General features: G+C 36.1%; 1 protein-coding gene across 5 annotated transcripts in view; it reads right to left on the bottom strand.

The window, feature by feature from the left end:
- Positions 1 to 194: 194 nt before the first annotated feature.
- HSPH1 (heat shock 105kDa/110kDa protein 1) overlaps positions 195 to 23,928 on the bottom strand; it is a 27,654-nt gene continuing 3,920 nt past the window's right edge. For 3 of the 5 annotated variants that reach the window (XM_011946914.1, XM_011946915.1, XM_011946916.1), the window contains 16 exons: positions 19,785 to 19,925; positions 18,879 to 19,001; positions 17,109 to 17,208; positions 15,865 to 15,998; positions 15,205 to 15,449; positions 14,205 to 14,433; positions 12,636 to 12,742; positions 12,242 to 12,375; positions 9,482 to 9,687; positions 7,734 to 7,865; positions 5,062 to 5,199; positions 4,066 to 4,191; positions 2,883 to 2,990; positions 2,663 to 2,782; positions 1,988 to 2,149; positions 195 to 1,093 (listed from right to left, as the gene is read on the bottom strand). In XM_011946914.1, the coding sequence (XP_011802304.1) occupies positions 887 to 1,093; positions 1,988 to 2,149; positions 2,663 to 2,782; positions 2,883 to 2,990; positions 4,066 to 4,191; positions 5,062 to 5,199; positions 7,734 to 7,865; positions 9,482 to 9,687; positions 12,242 to 12,375; positions 12,636 to 12,742; positions 14,205 to 14,433; positions 15,205 to 15,449; positions 15,865 to 15,998; positions 17,109 to 17,208; positions 18,879 to 19,001; positions 19,785 to 19,925 (2,412 nt within the window). In that variant the 3' untranslated portion in view covers positions 195 to 886. The remainder of the gene's footprint in view (positions 1,094 to 1,987; positions 2,150 to 2,662; positions 2,783 to 2,882; positions 2,991 to 4,065; positions 4,192 to 5,061; positions 5,200 to 7,733; positions 7,866 to 9,481; positions 9,688 to 12,241; positions 12,376 to 12,635; positions 12,743 to 14,204; positions 14,434 to 15,204; positions 15,450 to 15,864; positions 15,999 to 17,108; positions 17,209 to 18,878; positions 19,002 to 19,784; positions 19,926 to 23,928) is intronic. The other 2 variants (XM_011946917.1, XM_011946918.1) reach the window with 2 other exon arrangements.

Below are 23,928 nucleotides of genomic sequence, written 5' to 3'. Positions count from 1 at the left end.
TCACTTTACAGTATTTTTTAAATGCTTTAATGTAATAGACATATGCTATTTTTCTGTCAGGAGAAAAACATTTTCACTTAGAAAAGAGATAACAGAAGTAGTAAAAAAGAAAAACTAGACACTAACTTCATTTCTGCTAGAATAATTCATATTCTCCCCCATCTCATTTTTTAAATTAGTGACAAAATCAACAGTTTAGAAATGACACCATAAGATGAACTTTATTTTAAAGCTCATAAAAGTGTTCACAATCAGTTACAACAGGATCGACATTTCTTCCATTCCACACTTTCACATGACAATCTACTGTACAGTGAGAGATAAATTTTAAGGTTTTTGTTCTGCATGCTGCTAACACATTTGACTAGCTTTTGTTTTACTCATTGAATCTTTAATATCAAAGCAAAAAGTCATTTTCTATTGGACAGAAATGGTTTCAGAAAGCCCTTATGAAGTCAGACTTAGTCTTGTTTATAAACATCCACACCCACACACATGCTGAATGGAGAGCAAAATGCAAGAAAACTACCTTGGCAGGAACAAATGCTTAAAGATTTTAATCACAGCCCTCTTGAACAAGCAGTACAGTTTTTTTCTCCAAAAGACAAAAGTCAGTTTCATCCTCAGTGATGCAAATGGTGAGACTGCACAGAAAGCTTAGTATGAATTCACAATTCCACAGGAATCTGAAAGTTACCAAGGCAATTTTCCCTTTTAGGATCATAAAGACTACAGACTTAAGCTTTTTGTCTTTTTCCATATAATACACAAAATTTCTAAACATCCTTAAAAAAGAAAATATAAATAGTTTCAGTATGTTATGTAGAGTCACATACTATGGCAAAAATATTTTATTAATTGAAGGAATAAGCCAATTTAATGTCATCTAGTCCAAGTCCATATTAACAGAATTTTTCTCATTAGGGTAACATTCACCATTCTGATGTGGAGGTTCAGCACCAAAATTGTTTTTGTCTTCTAAATCTTCTTCCTTTTTATCAATATTTGGGCCATTTGGAGTTCTTTCCAGCTTGGGTGATTCAATTTTTGGTTTCGGTTGTGTTACAACGGGTTCACATGTGTTGTTCAATTCCTATAAGAAAATAGTTATCAGATTCACTCAGATCCATCCAGTTCATTTTCAACTGCTTCTCCACATACCTGACCCATTATTTTTCTAACAACTCCAATTATACATCAAATAATTACATTTTCTCATTACACTTGTCCCAAACCACAGTTTACAGTCTGACCAAAAGAGAGTATTAATATTCTTCCATGATGTGTTAGGACTATGTACTTACATATATTATTACTTCCTTCAATCCTCACAACAGTGTTAAAAGACAGAAACTATAATCCCCACTTCATGGAAGACAATGGTTCAAAGAGGTTAAGTAACTTCAAGATCAGGAAAACTGGCGAGGAAAGAGCTAGAATTCAAGTTTATAGCTTGAAACTGACAGTGCTCAAAAGGGTCACTTTTCCTTGACCTTCACTGTGTTTGAACATTATTCCAGAAGAACACTTTTCCCAGTTTCCTTCCAGCCTCACACACAAGACCTAGAATTTCCTAAGGCCTTTTTCCTTAGTTTGTTCCCCTATAGCACTTAACATCTCTGATAGATGACACAGACTTGTTTTCGGCTGGTCTCCTTCTGGTCTCCTTCCCATTACAAGATGAGTTCCATAGGGTCAGACACTACACTTTGCACACTTAATTGTTTAATCCTGAGAACAAGGACTGGCACATGACGGGCTCAACAAATACACTTGTTGAAATGAATGAATAAATACAGGAGTGGAAAATTTAACAAACTTATGAGGTCTTCTGTATTTTGTGACAGAATAATAAACTAAGAAAAGCTGGTCTCAGTCAGGATGAGGTAAAAGATTTATAGGAAAAATGGCTATGTTGAAGGTTCAAATGACTGCAACTTGAGTCCATAAGCGAACCCAGCAGTGAACATGAGACAGTAACACTCACCTTGATTTTTATTTTAATTTCCTGGGCACGTACAACTGGATCCTGATCAAGACTCTTTTTAGCCTGAGCATTCATGACGTTATTCATCCATTCCATCACTTCATTGACAGACTTCTCAACTTTTTTCATTTCAGACTCATCGATATGGTTGTATTTCTCATCCTGAACAGAAATAACATGGTCATTCTGTAGAATTTATTGAACAATAACATTTCATTTGACCCAACTTTCCAGGAAGTTCAAATCTACCTCTAACCTCAAATACCAAAATTTCAAAGTTAAGACTATTCACGACGATTCCCAGCTTAAATGTTAGCTTATTAAAATCTAGGTTGGCCGGGCGCGGTGGCTGAAGCCTGTAATCCCAGCACTTTGGGAGGCCGAGACGGGCGGATCACGAGGTCAGGAGATCGAGACCATCCTGGCTAACGGTGAAACCCTGTCTCTACTAAAAATACAAAAAACTAGCCGGGCGCGGTGGCGGGTGCCTGTAGTCCCAGCTACTTGGGAGGCTGAGGCAGGAGAATGGCGTGAACCCGGGAGGCGGAGCTTGCAGTGAGCTGAGATCCAGCCACTGCACTCCAGCCTGGGCGACAGAGCGAGACTCCGTCTCAAAAAAAAAAAAAAAAAAAATCTAGGTTAACTTCCTCCCTATGTACAAAAAGACTGACTCACCTTATTTCTGAAGTCAGCTGCTATCTTGGCATAGTGCTGCAGCCTCTGTCCTAGTTCTTCAAACATTTTTGGCCGTTCTTCAGCTTCCTGAAACCGAACTTTAACAGGAGTGCCAATTTTCTAAAATAAAATGCAATAAATTAATAGTTATCATAATTTTATTTTGAAGTCTCTAGTTTAAAACACAAGTACCACCTTTCAGGGAGAGAAAACGACCTACCATTAATTCTTCCAACTTGTCAACATATGCTTGTTTAGCTTGGTCCTCCCCTTCTTCATACAGCCAGTCTTCAGTTTCTGTGAGGAGTCTCAAAAAATTTTGATGTTCCTTAACACAAAATATGACAGTATTAGTGGCACTTATACTTCAGAATTTTTCATGACAAAACAAAGGGGCATTCTCAGAGGTATTCTCACACTAGGTAGCTAATCACATCTAGGAAGGCACTCTGATTTGGCTTCTCTGCCTTGTTACATAAAGATACCGAAAATGGCTCTCATTGACTTAAAATATTTATCTTAGAAGCCCAATCTGTACAATGAAATGTGGTTTATTGAAGAGCAATTGTCTTCTTACTTCCCAAAAAAACCCGGGTCTTAGTAATTTTTTGTTGACTTACACAACCATCAAATACTGAAGGGGAAGCTATACAAGTTGCCAATCACTGAACACACGAAAAAATCATTCCTAACCGGTTCATGTATGGTATGAACTTCTACTCTAGCCCTGGGAGGTCCTGCCTGGTTCAGTCATCTCGACTTCAGAGTCCCCACCATAAGAAATTCACAGAATGTCAGGACACAGCTAAAACTGAAGTATGTTACAAGGTAGCCCAGAGACCTTAGAACTATTAATAAAATAGACTCCAAATTTCACTTTAAATGACACTTAACTAAATTCTAGATTTTTATCCATTTTCTTTTTTCACTTAAGTCCTATCTTTCATAGTTGTGCTTCTGGGATTTTCTCAGAGCCATACCAACTGGGAGTCAAGAAAAGGCATATGGGGAATAACGGGGCTTAGTAAGCTCTCGGAATGACACGTTATGAGATGAAACAATGACAGCAAAGCTACCAAGGCAGCAGTGTCACTGCATTTGAGGTCTTTAAAAGCAAAGATTTTTCTCGTATTTCTCCTAGACTCTACGACAGTAATGCCGCGGACTCTACATAAGTATTTGATAGGGTCCCTCTTCTAGATGGTAAAAATGAAGAGTTGTAGGGGTAGGCTAGTACAAAATAAAACTGCTCATCACCAATGAGCCTCTATCTCCATTACTTTTGTTTTCTGTTTCCAAAACGTTCAAGTTATCTGAGTAAAGGCTTAAGCCTCAACTGTCAATTCTGATATTAAACACTTTATATGAGACTACCTGAACAAAAACAGAGCTCTAAGACATACCTGCTCACATATAAATTTTTCATATGGTCCACACAGCTTGTCTCGGAACTCATACACATATTCCTCAACTGCATTTTTAGCATCGTTCCTTTCTTTTTCCAATTTATCTTGCATTATCATCTTACCCTGTCAGGAAACAGGAAAGGTTAATTCCGGTCTTCTAGTTAACTCAAACTAAATTTTAAATGTGTAGACTCTGGGGTTTTAAAAAACATGATACAAAACAAATTTTAGTGTTAACACAGTTCCAATTCATACCTCGTCAAACTCTTCCTACAAACCCAAAAGACATTTCTGTTTTCTAAATACTCAGGCTGAAGTTTGATTTTTTTAACATTGTAACAGATTACACAGACTTCATATTTAATGCTGAAAACAAACAAACAAACAAACAAAAAACCAAGCTACTACTTAAATGAATTTTGTTTTCTTGTTTATAAATGGTTGTCCATATTCAGATTAATACTGGCCAATGTATAACAGCCACACTACTTTGCCACATTTTTAAATCAAAGATAAATCCATGGACTATAGTTTATTGTTAAATAAACTCCTAAATACAATGTTCCCACCTCAGTATGGAAAAACCAAATCTCAATTATTTCACATATTATTCTAGAATTTCAGACTACTAAAAACCACAATGTATTTTAATAGAAATACTCAGTGTGCCATGAAATTCCAACTGTACTGTGCTGTTACGATTTACTGCCATCCAATTTTTTCACAAGAACTCAGCCAATCATGTTATATCAAGCATAAAATTATCTATGGCATAGATCTCTCTAATATGAATACAAAAAAAAAAAAATTCAACAAACTTGTTAAAAAAAATTAAACTGCAAAATTCATTAGTTTTGGCTTCATCCTATCCCTAAAACTACATAAAACTTGGGATGAGAAAGAATTATGGCCATTTATCTACTAGAAATATAGGTAACAGGGCCAAGAAACTAAACATATTTCAAAATAAAAATATTTAATTGAAGTACTTACCTCTGTCTCAATATACATGTTAAGAAGGTCTTTCCCTAACTGCCAGACCAAGTTGGCTTCAATAGGCAGCTCGACATTCACCACCTTTATTTTGGGCTTTTTAGCTTCTGGAGGCTGGTCAACTTTTTTTTCATTTGCCTTAGGAAGGGGAATAAAAAAAAGGAAAAAATTTTAAACAACCCACTTGGAAAAACAAAAAAGATCTCCTCATACTTACTGATGACTTAGGCAAAAATAAAATCTCTAAAAATCATAAAGTTGGAAGGGTCTACAGAATCACCTAATTCCCACTATTTTAAATCAGGGCTGCTATTAAATATGCCATACCTTCCTTCGGGAATTCACCGGGATGTTTTTCTCTTCTAGTACTGAACAATCTCTCCTGCTAAAGCTTTTCTTCACAAGTCTTTATTTTCTAACCCCTTTAAATATTCTTGTAAATCCCATGAGTCAAAAAGTGAAAATTACTAAATTATTCTTATCTTTATAGATTCTAGAACCTGTCACCTTAGGATAAGCTTTGACCAATGCAAAACAGGTTAGGATCATCTTAATTCCTATAATATTATAGGCCCTATATGCCAGTACGCCTGCTTCAATTACAACTAGCACTACGCTGATGAGTGCCTTTTAAAATTTCCTTATTGAACTTGGAGTAATATATATGTATCTATCTCTACTCCATACACATACACACACACACACACACACACATTATTCTTACTATCCACCTTTGAATTGTATCATTTCTCATAGCAACTTTGCAAGGTAAAAAGAGGTAACAGTCTTAAAGTAGCAAATGGACTGATGTGACACATCAGAAAAAACTCATTTATGTAGTTTTTTCAAAATATGTAAATACAGGGCTAAAGAAGTAAGTATCTCCTGTGGCCTTCAATTTTCCAAGCCTTTGCTATGCATTTCCATTTCTGCAGGTTCCTACTAATACATATGACAAAGAACACAACTGAGCAGACTCAGTTCTATGACAGATCAGATGACAACCACAGTGTGTAAACATGTATCCTGTAGGTAGGATGGTAAAACGGGAAGAGACTAGCCCATGAGGCACAATAATCATAGCCATAGATAATTTTGAGGAGTTATAATGGATTAAAAATCTTAGGCACTTTATCGAAGAAAGTGGGTCTAGAAAGTTCAATGACTTGCCTAAAATTAAAGAGACAGAACTAGATCCCATGTTTCAGAGACTAATCTCAGTGTTCCTTAGAAATCACCTATCAAGTGCTATAAGCTGTATCACTATGGATGAACTAGGCAGTCAGCCTGCAGTCCTCCACACATCCTTTTCCTTCTAATGCACATCACCCTTCAATATATTATGCATGCTCTGAGGGCATGAGCCACAGGAAAGAAACATGAATCCAATCAAACACACACCTAGGAAGACAAGAGCAACAGATGCTGGGAAACAAATGGATAACAGTACATGTATGGAAGTTAAATCAAGACAAGACAACCTGATAGTAACCAATTAAACCAACTACTGACAAAACCAGCATCACAAAATGGCATTTCAACACGGAATGGATGAGGAACCCTCTCCAAAGGGGTAATAATGCTCCAAAAGGCTTCAGACTAGTGGTCACACCTACAACTAAGGAGCATGAGATCCTACCCAATGTCATGTTCTAGACAGGTACTAAGACTCTCAGCAAGAGCTGATGTGCATGCTCATCCCAAGTCAAGGCGTGTGCTGTTGAAACTAAGCAGCTATTTTTCCAAATAACCACCATCATCATACAACTTAACAGCAGAAAACAGACAGCAGCTTTCAGAAATCAGAGTCAGGACCCATAGCTCACACTGGAGCCCCCAGGATCAATGAGGGGACGGAAAAAGTAAAGACTGGAAACTTTTACATAGTACAAAAACCTATCCTGACCCAATGAAAGATTCTGTAATTTGCCTGAGGGTAAAAACACTCTACCCTCAGAATGTAAGAGAAGCCAAACAACCAAGAGCAGGCTAATGATTTACATGTAACTTGTACAGAAAATAAAGTTCTACAAAACATACGGTGATTCACAGTTAACAACAGAAATTTTTCAATATCCATCTGACCATGACTCTTAAAGGTCTGATTACAAGCTGTCATTTTCCAAGGGACACAACACCACTATTTAAGTTAGCTTCCAATACCTACTGTGGAAGCAGGACAAAAAAATAATTACCTTGAAATGCAATCTGGTTACCACCAGACCACCATAATTAATTTACTTAAATTTGACCGATGGCTTGAGAGGAGAAAGAAGTTTACTAGACTCCTATAGCCCATGTATTTATCAACTGATTAGTTCAAGTGAAAACTAATCATGTAGCCCTGGGAAATATCAAGTTCTGCCTTTGGTATTAGAAGATACCTCTGCTCTTTGAAAGACAACAAACAGTATACATTGGTCTCTTGTTACTTCGAGTGGCAGTTAATCAAGAGAAGCTTTTAGGTTTAAAGCAGGATATTCAATTCCCTTAATTGAACTTAAATACCTCTAACTGGTTTTAGTTGAAAAATACATAGAAAATCAACAGAAAAAAATCCTACACAGAATGAAATTATTTGGTGCTTGCTCTTGAAACTGCAATTTAATGATATCATTAATGATTACATGTTGCAACATTGTCTAATGGAATGAACTAGAAGAGTCACTCACTTTGTCAGCATCTGGGATTTTGTTTTCTTCTGAGGTAAGTTCAGGTGAAGGGGGAGACTGTGAGGTTTGTTGAGCATCAGTTTGTACCTGGGGCTGTGTTCCAGCTTCACTGTTGTCTTGCTGGACATTTTTCTGAAATGAAAGCCCAGGCACAAAGGATGTAGAAAGCAGGTGTACTTGTATAAATTTCTAAAGTTATAGGGCACCAAAGACAGTACACTCAATTTCTGAAATCTTAACAGGTGGGGAGAAAAGGTACTGGATAAAAACAAAATGAACACAAAGTACTTGAAAACTTCTGTAGATATTCTAAACCTGTAAAAAATTCTTTGAATGACAGCAGTTAATATGGTTAAATAACACAAGTAAGCATTTAATTGATGTGGTAAGAATCAAGAACTCTCCCTTAGGAAGCTCATCTAAGCTTGCACAGATATCAATTCTCTAAGGCACTGGAAATAGATTACTCCAGGCCTCTTTCCTAGAAACAAGCTTCCAAACCTATTTTACCAGCAGCCATCATGGATCTCAACATATCTCCATTTTCAATATACTAAATAGTTACTAAAATGGGCAATTATCAGTTATTTCGGAATTCATCACTTCAGTTTATAGATACCCAAGACTCACTGTGTCCCCAATTTTTGTGATCCAGCTATAACCAGTAAAGAATAAATGCTACATATTAACAATCCTAATTAAAAATTTGGTAAAGAAAAAGAAGAATGAACCCTAAGAGTTTCCTAATTTTCTTTTTTAGTAGCCCTCAATCCCTAATAAATTAGTGCTTGCTTGATCTTTACCCATCTTTGGAAGAGGGAGGAAATATTCTAGGTTAACTACTTTCTGCCCACACTGAACTCTCTCATATTTTTCTTCTCTTAGCTTCAAGAGTCTAAGATAGACACTGAAGTAATTAGAAACGAGGCATTCCTGATATCCAAAAGGTACTAGAGAGATTGAGAAAGTATATGGCACTCATCATTTAACCAACTACTGTACATTAGAATTTTTCTAGATGGGAATAAAACTAAGCTTCAGAATGTTTATGTTCCTTAGATGTTCTAGAAAGGTAACACAGTGATCACTAGAAAACGCACTTTCTCACATCTTTATTAAAACACCACACTGCCTCCCTCTTAAGCTATTTCTAATTATTCCCTAGAAACAAACTGTAATTACTGTAATACTTTAGCTTCCTAAAATTCTTCTGTTGACCACACAGAACTAGCACTCATGCTAATGATAACAACTCTTACTATATGCTACACAGACACTTCTCGTCCTTCCTCCCACAATACAGAAAACCATGTAAAAACAAAAACAAGTTCTAAAATATCAAAGCCAATTTTGTCATACAATTTTAGAAACTTTAATATTTGGTAGCTATTTCAAACAGTTTTTGTAGCAGTCTGTTTTTAAGTTTCTTAAATGTCAGTCAACATTCGACTTCTCAATGTATGGTCTACATCTTCAAAAAACCAAAAAAATCCCAACTCAATGAAACATCACCTACTCTGTCATATACTAGTTACTTCAAATTAAGTTACACAGAATTGAGTCACAATTCACCAAATTTCAAGCTGTATATTACCACTAACTGGCAAGTGCTATTATCATTACCTAAAATTCTGATCAAAATTATTTATGAAGGAAAACATTCATTTTAATCCTTCCCTACTCACTTCTCCTATAGCTTAGAACTAAGTCAACTCTACTCAAACACAAGGGTTTATCCACAAACTTACATCAGCGTCTGTGTTTTCTGGTGCTCTCTGATTCAGACATTCCATGTCAGCTTCAGAAGACATTTCATTCTCCTCAGTTGGGACTTTCTCCACCATAGATGCCGTAGAGATGGTGAAAATGCCATGGGTGTTGACACGCACTTTGACTTTTACCCTAGATTTTTCTCCATCTTTCTGTGCAGAAACATTCTGAACTACAAAGCGGCCTAGAACAACAACAACAACAATCACAGAATCACAATTTTAGAATTAAGTCTAAATCTGTAGAGGAGGCCAAGTAGGGTGGTTCATGTCTGTAATCCCAGCACTTTGGGAGGCTGTGGTGGGTCACTTAAGCCCAAGAGTTTGAGACCAGCCTGGGCAAGATAGTGAGATCCGTGTCTACTAAAAAAAAAAAAAGTACAAATAAAAAAATAAATAATAAATTAGCCGAGCTCAGTGGCATGCACCTGTAGTCCCAGCTACTCAGGAGTCTGAGGCAGGGGGACCCCTTGAGCCCAAGACTTCAAGGTGGCATTGAGCTGTGATCACATCACTGCACTTCAGCCTGGTGACAAAGTGAGAACCTGTCTCTTAATAAATCATTAAAAATCTATCTGTGTAAAGGAGACAGATAAGAAAAATACAAAACCTAAAAAAAAAAACCTGCGAACTACTGCTGTTTTAAAATTTTCTACTCAGTCTTTACCAAATTGAAGTCCTCTAATATATAATTATGACTTCTTAAAATGTATATACTTGAAATTAATCTTAGTATGCCATAAAAGCTTTCAAAGATAAGGGCACCCTTATAACTATTTTATTTAACACTAGGCAAACACTGAGTGTAAGACACTGATAACAAGCAGTTCTTGCCTCCTCCTACCCTACTTCTCCAGATGGGTGAGCACAAACTAGACACGAAAATCTGTTTGAAAGCTACTCAACTACTGATTTGACAATTAAGGTGTATTCTTAATAAGGAAAATGATAGCAAGCACATGCTGAATTTTAATCCTATAACCTTTTAAAGAATACCATTCTTTTGGTTAAATAATCAAAACATTTAGCTGTTTTAAATAAGGGAGGTAAGCCAAAATCTGTATGAAAGTCTGAAATTATTATGTATAATACAATGGGGTTCCAGAACATTACTAATGGTTAAAAGTGTAGAATTTTTTTTTTTTTTTTTTTTGAGACGGAGTCTTGCTCTGTTGCCCAAGCTGGAGTGCAGTGGCCGGATCTCAGCTCACTGCAAGCTCCGCCTCCTGGGTTTACGCCATTCTCCTGCCTCAGCCTCCCAAGTAGCTGGGACTACAGACGCCTGCCACCTCGCCCGGCTAGTTTTTTGTATTTTTTAGTAGAGACGGGGTTTCACCCTATTAGCCAGGATGGTCTCGATCTCCTGACCTCGTGATCCGCCCGTCTCGGCCTCCCAAAATAAAAGTGTAGACTTTAATCCAGACTATCTGGGCTTGAAACCTGGCTGTGTGACCTGTTACAAAAGTTACCTAACTTTTCTATGCTTCTGAGGATTCAGTATAGTGAGCACTTACTACAGAAGCAAGTGCTAGGTTTAAGTTATAGCCACAAATAAGTACTTTTACTCTAGAGACCACTGAGTCAAAAATAAGTACTCTGAAACTATTATGTGCAAAGCTCTAAATGAGATTTAACTGCCTAGTATTTAAAGTGCTGTCTATATAAACACACAGAGCTACAGATTTAATTACAATGTCACTGAAAGATGAAAGAATACACCTTAATTGTCAAATCAGTAGTTGAGGAAATATTTCCCAAAAGATCCATCTATCTAAAGAAACAGTATTTATTCTGGAAAGTGGGAAGTAAGATGGCTCAAGTATGTGCGACGTTTTCAGTTTCAATCAAACATGAAAAATTAGATGCCATGCCAAAAAGCTGGGATTTTATCTTCCACACAGTAATTAATGCACAGATTCCAATTTATCAAAATCTTACAAGTCTACATGCAATGATTTCTTTTCCTAACAATAAATTCATGAAAACTGTTTTAAAAACAATACACCACAACTCTGGGTCAGAACATTTTAGCCTTTAAAGTAGTAAGAAAGAAAACACAATTGATCAGGTTCGACTCCTTCAAACAGTTTATTTATGAAAAGGTGTGAGGCAAGGGTGTGTCCTGAAAAGACCTGGCAATATTGGCAAATTTCACCCATGGTCTGGGAAAGAGACTTCCTATGGGTAAAAGTAGATGGATGGTGTCAAGTGTTCCCCAAAAATATGTACCCAAAAAAACTTATCTTTAGAAAAGATAACACAAAGGTACACTTGAGAAGTGGATTCACAATGGTCGCTAACTCAGGTTTTAAATTAGAAGTAACAGACTACAAATAACACTTAGCCTAGAGAAAAACTTAGTATTAAAAGCAGGGATAATCCTTTACATACAGACTGTATCATCAGAATAGTGAAAATACTAAAGTGTTCATATATATATACACACACACACACACACACATATATATACACACACACACACACACACATATATACTTTCAAGTAACGGCAAAACTCCAAGTAACAGCAGAACTACCAAGTCATTCTATCTTTAGACCAGATGACTCAATAAAATGAAGTTATTTCTCTATCACCATTATTCCAAACGGAAAATGTCTTCACACAGAATTATGTTCCCCTCAACATCGCTAAGAATAAGAAAACTTTTAAAGTTTGTACAATGAATGAGAAGCTAAGTCTTTAACTAAAAGAGTAAAATATACACAGTGAACTGCTTACCTATTTTTGCTTCTGGATATGGAACTCCTTGAGGATCAGAATAGAAAGCTTCTAGCTCAAAAGGCCCCCTTCTCAGGAAGGTGAGAACTTTGGAGAAAGGAGCAGCATGGTTTCGACTAAACACTTCATGAACACTGGAGAGAAAAGAAAAAGGCATTGAGTAGATGAAGTACTTAAATATGTTTACTGTGCTACACAAACAGAAAAGAGACTTTCTAAAATCTTTATCAATTCTATCTCATCATTTACAATACCAAAATGAGAGAAAGATTTTGGTAGATTTGGTTGTTGAAATATTCCAGGTAAATTAATGACTCCCCACTAGAGAAGTCATCTGTTAATTTTTCTTCTTTACATTAGAGTATCTATCTGAATGCTATTTTCTGCTACATACCCTTCAGTATCTTCTGAATCGTGGTTCCAGACCAGAGATATTGGAAAAGGAACTGCATCTGTGACGGAAAATTCTCTAACTTTAAATGCCGGGGAAAGGATTGCACACTTAAAAAAAAATAAAATAAAATTATCATGAGCACATGAACACTTCCCAGTCATCTTTTAATATAAAACTGAATTCTAATGGATGGACAGGGTTTTTTTTTTTTTTTTTTTAAAAACTCACATTCCAAAATCATTTCCAGTGTATTTCATCTAAACAAAGAATTTATTTTACCATCTAAACACTATGCCAATTACTAGGTACAAAGACAAATAATATATCTTAAGATAATGACAGTTAATCAACAACAGGTTTCATGGGGATTAGGAAAACAGACTGGTCTTTCTAGAAATGCCTTGCTGACAGCAATTTCAAGATCACTTTTGAATATGTACACATACATACACGAACAGTTCTGTCTACACTGCTTTCCAAATGTCTGAGAAACCCCCCAAAGGGCCATAATGTTCATATTTTCAAATCATTTTGTAAATGAAGAAAGCAATGGTAAATTCAAATTTGGGAAAGGCAACACCCAACAGATAGGTAGACAATTCCCGATTTGGACAGGACATATAAAAATAGCTAAATAGATGATTAAGCTGAATAGACCAAAAAAGATCATCATTTAGTATAGGATCCTTCAAAAGAGAGGCCCAGATTAGCTCTACTTCTGAAGAAAATATAAACTTCCAATACTTGAAGGAATCAGAGTTAATTAAAGGAGGCATATTCCATTATGAAGAAAAAAGCAAAAACAAAAACCCCATAGAACAGGATGGATAATACAACAGATTATCATTAATAATTAGTATCTACATAATCTTCCTTTTATAAGTATACAAAGGCAGTCAGTCTAAATACCTTTGTTTACAGAATACTGTTTCATATTTTAAAAACTGCCAACTAGCTTAAAACTCAAATATGTTAACTTGAAACTTTATTTAAAACTATTTAGATATTTTTTGACTGTAATATCCTAAATATAAACTAATATTTTCTTTTATACCAAATAACTTCTAGATTTGGTGTTTTTCACCGAACTGACTTCATGCTTCTGGGCTGCCTTTTTATCTGATAGGCAGATTAAAACTCAATTTGGGGATAAGAGAAGGTTATCTATTTTCTACCATTTGTTAATACTCCTAACACCCTGAAAACTTGCCCCAAATCAATTCCTTATTATATCCGATTAGCATTCTAATTCCCTGTGTGCTTTGTAAGTAACAACTGCCACCACCACACAGTTTATTAGTGTTTCAGCTGTGTTTTCTGTGATATCCTCAGAATCATACCTGTTTTTGATTCTCGGCTTGAGAAACACCAGCTTGGTAGTTCTTTTAATTGAAATTTACTGGATCTTTTAGATTTGAGTGGCCTTTTCTCCCTACAGTTTTACGGGTTTGTTTAAAATGTCCTTCTGCTACCTAGACACAGGTCTCTGTTTATTATCCTACCATGATGACATACACTGGAAACTGTTTAAGGACTGTACACCAAGCAAAAGCAGAGTTGAGAAAGTACCTGTAATGCACATCCTCTGGCTACTGCTTCATCTGCATTGAGTGTTGTGCTAATATCTTTTCCAAAGAATTTGGCAATTCTTTCTTTCACAGCTGGAATTCGTGTAGCACCTCCAACTATCTCAACTGCACTCACATCTTCTACTTTGAGATGAGTTTGTTCCATCAATGAATAAAGGGGTACTTCTATCTTTTGCAGAAGTTCAGCACAGAGTTCTTCAAATTGTGACCTTAGCAAATAAAAACTTGTTTTTAGAAAGGTTAAGACCAATATCCTGTCCTACTTTTGATAACCCAATGAATTTCATTATTTTCCACCTCAGACACCCTGGATCCCACATGGGCCAAGTTTAGCTGTACTGTAGTTTACAGCTCCTTTGTCTTTGATAAATATACCAAACAAGTGCAGAAAGATAATGAGGAAGACAATCAGTTCTCCTGTTATTACTCAAATAAATCATTTTATATTGCTTATGACTGCCATTTTACTTCTAAAATTTTTCCCCTAGAGACAGAGTCTTGCTGAGTACAGTGGCACAATCATAGCTCGTAGAAGCCTCAAACTCCTGGGCTCCAGGGATCCTCCCACCTCAGCCTCCTGAAAAGTTGTGACCACAAGCATGTACCAACAGGTCCAGCCCTTCTAAATGTTTTGATCTGATTCTCATTACTTTCAATGGTTATTTCCAGTCCCTGCACAGTATCTCTGTGAAACCAGTATTCAATTACTGGCCCAGAAATACTAAAAAGTGAAAATACCAAGAAGACTTGAGGGTAGCACTTAGACCCACGAGAGTACTCAACAAAGGGATTTTTAAAAGCTCTCTTCACAGAAGGGCCCCTAGAGCTAGTGGTGATAAAAACAACAGCATCTCCAGCCACAGGCATGTAACACACAATTCTGAAATGTAGGCCAAGACTCACGACACCCACTAGAACGGACACCTGGGCTAGTTTCAAAAAAAGTTCCAGCTAATTAATCTGTAGAATTCAAGACACACCTGTTCATCTTTCCGGAAACATCTTTGTCATTCATAAAGCATTCGATATTCAGTGGAAGGTCTGTGCTGTTAGAGCTCATTAGCTTTTTCAGTTTTTCACACTCCTGATACAGACGAAGGAGTGCTCGTATTTTGGATTTTGCATCCAACTTATACTTAGTTTTAAATTCTGCACAAAAATATTCCACTAACTTTTCATCGAAGTTTTTTCCTCCTAAGAAAGGATCAAAAGCTGTTCCCAGTACCTAATTTGGTTGAAACAACAAATAGTCTGGTTATTTTCAATCACATTTGTAACTAGTATCTTAAATATTACTACTCAAACAATTAAAGACTAAGAGACTCAAGACTATATTTAAATTATAACATGAAATCCAAATCAGTCAGGAATAAATCTCTAAGATATTTTTGCCTTTAAATGACTACATAGAAAATAACTGCAAAAGCCTCTTCTTTCCGAAACAAGAACACTTAAGAGTATGCTAAGACAATTACATCATCTTTATGGAGATCAACCTTAGCAACCGTTTCTTGTTAACATCTTTACCTAAAATAAAACTCTTCATTACCAAGAAGAAAAAGCCTAGTAAAGAGGCTCAGTAGCTTAAAGTCACAACACTTAATGTGTTTTGGACACTGAGTTCCAACATATGACTTTACCTTCAATTTTCCCTTGTTGAAAGCACAGGCAGACACTTGAAAAGCTGAATGTCCCATATCAACAAAAACCACTATCCGAGGTTTCTCATCCAGGCTTGGGAGATCCTGCTTATAAATTCCGTAATTCAAAGCAACTAAAAAAAATAAGTATGTTTCAATTCCTCGGTTCACATTTTCTTAGGAATCTCACTGTTACATAAAATTACACATGCAGGAAGCTTGACTATTAACTTGAAACAATTAAAGGTGAACACATTACATTCCTTTTATACCTGACTTCACACTGATTTTCTCGGAATTAATTATTACTCTTTCTGATTTCAGAACAATGCTCTATCGCTTTGCAATACATGGAGATGTGCTAGACAAAACATACATGGCGTGAATACAGTGAAACATGACCACGTGTCACACAGAGTATCAGACTCATTATGCAATACTTACATTTCAACCACAACCTGCCAGGACACTGCTTATCCCCAAAAATTAAGAATTTAATATACAACTGCAGCAACTGCAGTGCCTACCAATTTTCTTTTAGATCCGAGGTAAACAGCTGATCAACCCTAAAGTCTGTTTTTCTTCTGAACTTTAAACAACTGTATTTCTAAACATGTATACCTAAGAACGTATTTTTACTAATATTTAACAGTTTTCCAAAAACCTAACAAATATGTGAGTAAAATTTTTCAGCATAAAAACTGACTTTTTTCCTTAAGTGATTTTTTGTTCATCTGTAACCATAATAAACTAATGAAAGCTCAAGGAAGGGATGCTGTGATCACCACTGTATATCCACAATACCTAGCGTAACACATTCAGATAGTACAGGCTTAAAGCAATATTTGATAAGTGATCACCTATCTACAGTTCAGTAAATTTTTTTTTTACACTAAACCAATTACTTGTAAGCCAAGGTAGTTTTAAAGCCTAGAATTTTAAGCTTGTGGGAAAACTTGTTTCCTAACTATAAATGTATTGTAAGGAAACAAAGTTAAATTCAATTTACATTTTCAAAGGAAGAAAAAACATGAAAGAATTATCTAATGAAAGCAGATTCATAAGTTTATTGATAAAGTACCAATTTCTCATTAACCATAAGCATTGTAAGAGGTAGATTTTTTTCAAATCTGACTTGATTTTTTAATAGGCTGTGTTTCTGTACCTATACGAAAGTAATAGCACTGAACATCCATAATTCTGATAGTATATTCACTTCTACACGACAAGTGCTTTTTCCTTACCAGCTGTCATGTCATTCATAAGTCTTAAACAGTTTAGGCCAACAATCTGTGCAGCATCTAATACAGATCGCCTCTCAGCATCTGTAAAGAAGGAGGGGACCTACAAACAAACAAACAAACAATTCTGAATTATCTAGAACACAAAATATACTTAGAAATTCCTCACAAACCACTTATAAATTCACAACAGTCCAGCTAAGTAGGTGTCTCACCAAGTCACAAAACAGAAATAGGGTTTTAGTTTCCTGCAAGCTCCTTAACCTTCAGAAACAGTAACTACTTTTGAAAAGACTGTCCCAAAATTACAAGATCAAAATAGTCTTTATTATAACCAAGTTTAAGCTGAAATAAAAATTAATCAGGAGTTTCATAAGACATATTAAAAAGTTACATAAATCTAAGAGAAAACTTGAAATTAAAGCGGATCAAATCTGCTTCCAAACTAGTCATAAGTTTCTACTGGCATTAGGAAATTATAACACTAGGTCAACATTTAATGTTTAATACAATTAAACTATAGGCAAAAACTACAGGAACTTAAAGAGCTAATTCTAACACATGCCAGCCACCACCCTTCAGTTCTGCTGTTCACTGAGGTACTCCTTAATTCAGTCAACATGTTAAGATTACAAAATCACTTTGTGGCAAAGCCTTTTGATTCTCCTAAGAGTAAAAACAGCTCAAGGGCTGAAGTTTCTTACAGCATTGACTTGTGCTATTCTAGTTGTAATTCTTTTTGACTGACTTCTAGTGCAGCACTTCAGGATACTATTATTCAGGGAAAAAAGTATCTAACAACACATTCATAGAATCATTTCAGTGCAAAGTACCAAAGTTTAGTATAGCGATTTTTCCAAGTTGTCCAAAATATTTGTAGATGCTTGAGAGAGAGACATGAGCAAGAGCAAAGGTAGATCTCTGCTCACCTTTCAAATCAGAACACTTCCTCCATCAGCTTCTCAGTTCACCACGGGAAAAAAATTGTGCAAAAAAAAAAAAGGAAGGGAGAGTGGGGAGGGAGAAGCCACTGACTTATAACTTAATTCTTTAATTTGGCAGACATTAAAACAATTCCCACCTTGCAAGGACAACAGGAGAAATGTTAGCCCTTCTGCTTCATTCATTCATAAAGGCTTCCTGCTGACTGATCTCAGTTGGCCACATTGCTCATACTATAGGGCAAAGACCATGCTGTATTTAAGTCCAAAAGCATACCCCACAACATATCAAGAAGTGACTCAAGACATCTGGGTGAGCAGAATTTACCTTTCTGGTGTCCAAAAAAAAGATGACTTTTCTTCAAGTACCCCTTGATAGTCTACCTAGTAATTGTCCACTGAAGGTAACAGGCTTGCTAGTGCTAAAAATTTAGCTTTCGTCACTACTGGTAGGCTACATTTTAAAACTCCTAATGCACTCACTTCTCAACAAAGGGTATAATTCTTTCACCTGTGAAAAGCTCCTGTGTTAAATGTACAAGCCTGATAGTGCAGCAACTAACTGTATCAGAATACTCCCAGATGGAACCAGTCAAAATCTGTATTTTCAAAAAGCCTCACACGAGATTTTGATTTCCAGTCAAGAACCTTTGCAGCTTCTGGCTAAAAATACCACTCAAATCTACTTTGTAATGCTCTGGAACACATGTTAATACAGTCCAGTAGAACATGATCTCTAGTAAAAGAACAGCTTTCACACATTTGATACTTAAAAGTAATACAAAGAATGCCAAATGAAATAAAACACACTGCCTTGCTGAACTATACTTACTGAAATAACACAATCTGTTACTGGTTTCTTGAGGCTGTTTTCAGCAGTTTCCTTCAGCTTAGTCAACAACATGGCTGTTATTTGCTCCACACTAAATAGATGTTCTTCACCCATGTACATCACCTATATTGAAGGGAAAAGATGTTTTAAACATTGTAGTACTTGAAGCTACATGCCAGTATTTAACTTGCAAATTTAGCACACATTCCCTTCCATAAAATCTTTATTGTTGTAGTGGTTTTGGAAAGAAGGAAGAAAAGGAGGAGAAAGGGAAGGGGAGAGAGAAGGGGGAGAAAAAGGAAAAGAGAAAAAAAAAAAAAGGAAGAAAGAACTTCTACCTAAAGATGAAGGGGAGGGGAAGAAAGCTAGGGCAGATATACTCCACCCAAAGTCTTAGTCAAAACATTAAAGAAGGTAGTAAATTTCCACTCTAACTGAAGAGATGAATCACTGGGATAAATATTATTGTGTGTTGATCACAAGACAGGAATACCTCTGCAAGTTTAAAAAAAGATTCCTGGTGTTATTACACTATTGCTCTCCCCACAATTGCCACTGGGCTGTCTCAGAACAGACTTTCATTTGATACATGAACACAATGTCGACTTTTCTTCCAACACCAAATAAACCTCAATTTGATAATTGCCAAAAAGTCAGAAGAAACACAAATTAAGTTATAGCATATATACTACCATTCGAATAATTTTCAAAGACAATTTAGCATCTATCTACGATACTTTAAAAACAGCTGAATAAAAAACAAAAAGACCACCTGGTGTCATTAAGAAATTTGAGTAGTAACTCAAATAAGTTTGTCTTTTTAAGTATTAATAAGTCAGTATTTTTCTCTATGGATGGATGAAGGAGTCTCCTATCAAGGAATCTAAGGTTGTGCAATTATATTACCTTTATTCCAACTCCACCATTTTTCAATGGAACCAAATCGTAACTTAAGTTTTCCTTCTCCTTTTGAATGAAGGGGTCATTGAACGCTCGGCCATGAAATCTTTTGAAGTTAGACACCGTATTGTTTGCATGAGTGATTTGCTGCAAAAAGAGGTTTGAGATTTTAATTTTTTTTCTCTAATTTCACCACCTACCAGTACTTTCAGTAATTTTATTTAGTCACTTTACAATTCGAACCAACCCTACGAGTGCACATAAGCTGCCCTGAGGCCCATCAGTTTCACCGAATTTCCCAACTATGAACAGATTTTATTTATACTTTTTTCTTCTCCTATAGAAAATGCCAGAAGGTAAGCAGCAAGACAGAACAAGAAGCAAAATAGTGTGACTAGACTTTAAAGCAGATTTCAAAATCTGCAAGATAAAAAGACAGTGAAACTATCACTAAAGCCTCTGAACACACAAGAATTTTATCACTTCTTTCATTCCTTTTTTCCCCCACTAAACTTGTGAAGTTTTATACCCAATGAATGAACAGATATAGTAGCGCTATAGTCAAATGATAATTTTGTTTAAAAAAGTTAATTTTTATAGCTGCACATGGCGGCACATGCCTGTAATCCCAGCTAACTGAGAGGGTGAGGCAGGAGAATCGCTTGAACCTGGGAGGCAGAAGTTGCAGTGAGTCAAGATAGCACCATTGCACTCTAGCTTGGGCAACAAGAGTGAAACTCAGTCTCAAAAAAAAAAAAAAAAAAGTTGATTTTTATAGTCTAATAAATTGCTAAGTGGCCAGGATAAACATTCTGTGCCAGAAAATACATGGATCACTACTTTTCCTAGCAACAGCATCAAATGCTAGTTATCTACACCAAAAAGGAGACTGAAGAGTAATTCAAAAAGTTTCTAAGTGACCCAGTGTTTTCAACAGCATGTGCATATTGTGAAGACTTGAGAGCCATGGTTTTTAAAAACAAGACACTGAACTGCTATCTTACACAACTGGTGCACATGTTTGTTAAACTGCTCTAAGAGATGGTGTTTTTTTAATCCACAGTTTTGGTTAAATATTTTAGGTAAACTCTAGATCGAAAAGCCCCACTTCAGAGCACATTTCATTCAAACGTACCTCATTTGAAACAAGAAATAACTCTAAGATTGAAAACTAAGAATTCTGAAAGTATTAGCTTAAAAATACCAAAACAGTCTACCATTTACTTTTTCTCTTACCTAGTTCTTTGAATAAAGGAAGAATACAGTTAGCTTGGCAGTACTAATTTTCAAACAACATAGAATTCAAGCAAGTTTAGGTCTTAAAATTCCTTATGCGTCTAAAACTGAGATGTAGTCTACTGGTCAAATGTGAGTCTCAACAGATCTTTCTCACATAACCACAAAGATGCAACAGAATTTTAGGTCTAGGCTATCAATATCCTCAAATGGGCACATTTAGAGGATTGTCACAACTGAAGTCCCACTATCCTTTTGAACACATCATTTTGAGTGTGCCTATTTCTTCTTTCTTTTTTCACCCCTTTTTGTTGTATCGCTCTTCCAATGTAAAAAGGAAATAAAGTTAAATCCAATCTACATATTCAAAGGATTGGAAAACATGAAAGAATTTTCTAATGAAAGCAGATTCCAAGTTTGATAAAGTGCCAATTTCTTATTACAACATAAGCATTTTAAGAGACAGATTTTTGTTTTCAAACCTGACCTAATTTTTTAATAGGTCAGTACTAAATACATTCCGTAACATATAATACAGTACTAAGATACAGTTCAAAATGTTCCTTTTTAGCAATACTATTTTCTGTATTTAGAAAAATGTCTTCTATTTCAAAGAGCCTCTCAAAGAGCATTTCATATTCTTTTACTGCTTTTCTCTACACTTCCAAGGGGCTTGCCTAGATCAGTGCTGTTCAACAGAATTATATGTAAGCATAAAGGGGCGCTACCTACATAAAATTTTCTAGCAGCCACACTAAAAACTAGTAAGAGATTGGATTAATTTCAATTAACTTAGGGCAATATATTTTAAAAATTATCACTTCAATAAGTAGTCAATAAAAAAAATTGATGAGATACCATACTTTACTTTTCAATATGATTAAAAAGTAAAAAATCTCATGTGTATTTTATACTTCACATTTTGATTTAGACGAGCCAAATTTCAAATGCTCAATACAGTACATGGCTACCATATTTTTTAAACAGCACAGGTCAGGACAAAAATTTCTTCCAGTCCTGAAAACTGGCTAGCGTATGTAGAAAGCTGAAACTGGATCCCTTCCTTACACCTGATACAAAAATCAATTCAAGATGGATTAAAGACTTAAATGTTAGACCTAAAACCATAAAAACCCTAGAAGAAAACCTAGGCAATACCATTCAGGCCATAGGCATGGGCGAGGACTTCATGACTAAAACACCAAAAGCAATGGCAACAAAAGCCAAAATTGACAAATGGGATCTAAGTAAACTAAAGAGCTTCTGCACAGCAAAAGTTTAAAACCATCATCAGAGTGAACAGGCAGCCTACGGAATGGGAGAAAATGTTTGCAATCTACCCATCTGACAAAGGGCTAATATCCAGAATCCACAGAGAACTTAAACAAATTTACAAGAAAAAAATCAAACAACTCCATAAAAAGTGGGCAAAGGATATGAACAGACACTCTCAAAAGACATTTATGCAGCCAACAGACACATGAAAAAATGCTTATCATCACTGGCCATCAGAGAAATGCAAATCAAAACCACAATGAGATACCATCTCACACCAGTTGGAATGGTAATCATTAAAAAGTCAGGAAACAACAGGTGCTGGAGAGGATGTGGACAAACAGGAATGCTTTTACACTGTTGGTGGGACTGTAAACTAGTTCAACTACCGTGGAAGACAGTGTGGCAATTCCTCAAGGATCTAGAACTAGAAATACCATTTGACCCAGCCATCCCATTACTGGACATATACCCAAAGGATTATATATCATGCTGCTATAAAGACACATGCATACTTACGTTTATTGTGGCATTATTCACAATAGCAAAGACTTGGAACCAACCCAAATGTCCATCAATGATAGACTGGATTAAGAAAATGTGGCACATCTACACCAAGGAATACTATGCAGCCATAAAAAAGGATGAGTTCATGTCCTTTGTAGGGACATGGATGAAGCTGGAAATCATCATGCTGAGCAAACTATCACCAGGACAGAAAACCAAACACCGCATGTTCTCACTCATAGGTGGGAATTGAACAATGAGAACACATGGACACAGGGTGGGGAACATCACACACTGGGCCTGTCGTGGGTTGGGGGACGGGGGAGGGATAACATTAGGGGATATACCTAGTGTAAATGACGAGTTAACGGGTGCAGCACACCAACATGGCACATGTATACATATGGAACAAACCTGCACGTTGTGCACATGTACCCTAGAATTTAAAGTAAAATTAAAATAAAAAAATTTTTCCCAGTCCTACCTTAATTACTAAGTAACCTGAAAAGGCTTTTAAACACGTCACTTCTTAGAAGTTCCTTCTATAAAAAGAATCTCTTAAATGAGTATCATGAGAAAATTCACACGAACTTAAAATGTCTTGTTTATAATTTCTAAAAATTAGATAAATGAAAGGCAGCAAAAAGTTACTAAAAGTTAAGGTTGGCAGGCTGGGCGGTGGTTCACACCTGTAATCCCAGCACTCTGGGAGATTGAGGCAGATGGACCATGAGCTCAGGAGTTCTAGACTAGTCTCACCATCTCCATGAGAAATACAAAAATTAGCTGGGCGTGGTGGCACGTGCCTGTAATCCCAGCTACTCAGGAGGCTGAGGCAGAACTGCTTGAACCCGGGGGGCGGAGGTTGCAGTGGGCCAAGATAGCGCCACTGCACTCTAGCCTGGGCGACAGAGCGAGACTTCATCTCAAAAAACAAAAAAAAAGTGAAGGTTGGTAGATTAGAAAGTTAAAGTCGATCTTAACAAAACAAGAGAAAGGGAACAGAAGCAAAGAGTATCATCATCTGAAGGTTCGTAATTACATTTTTAAAACTCAAAAATGAGTAAGCTTAAGCACACTTTACCCTCTTCTATGTCTCCTGAGATTTTCCTTTTAAAAACTCCCCCTTGCC

The sequence above is a fragment of the Colobus angolensis genome, unplaced genomic scaffold (genome assembly GCF_000951035.1).
Source record: "Colobus angolensis palliatus isolate OR3802 unplaced genomic scaffold, Cang.pa_1.0 Scaffold255, whole genome shotgun sequence".
NCBI classification, from domain to species: Eukaryota; Metazoa; Chordata; class Mammalia; order Primates; family Cercopithecidae; genus Colobus; species Colobus angolensis.
Note: the sequence above shows the minus strand (reverse complement) of the source record. Positions and strands in the feature narration are given on the sequence as shown.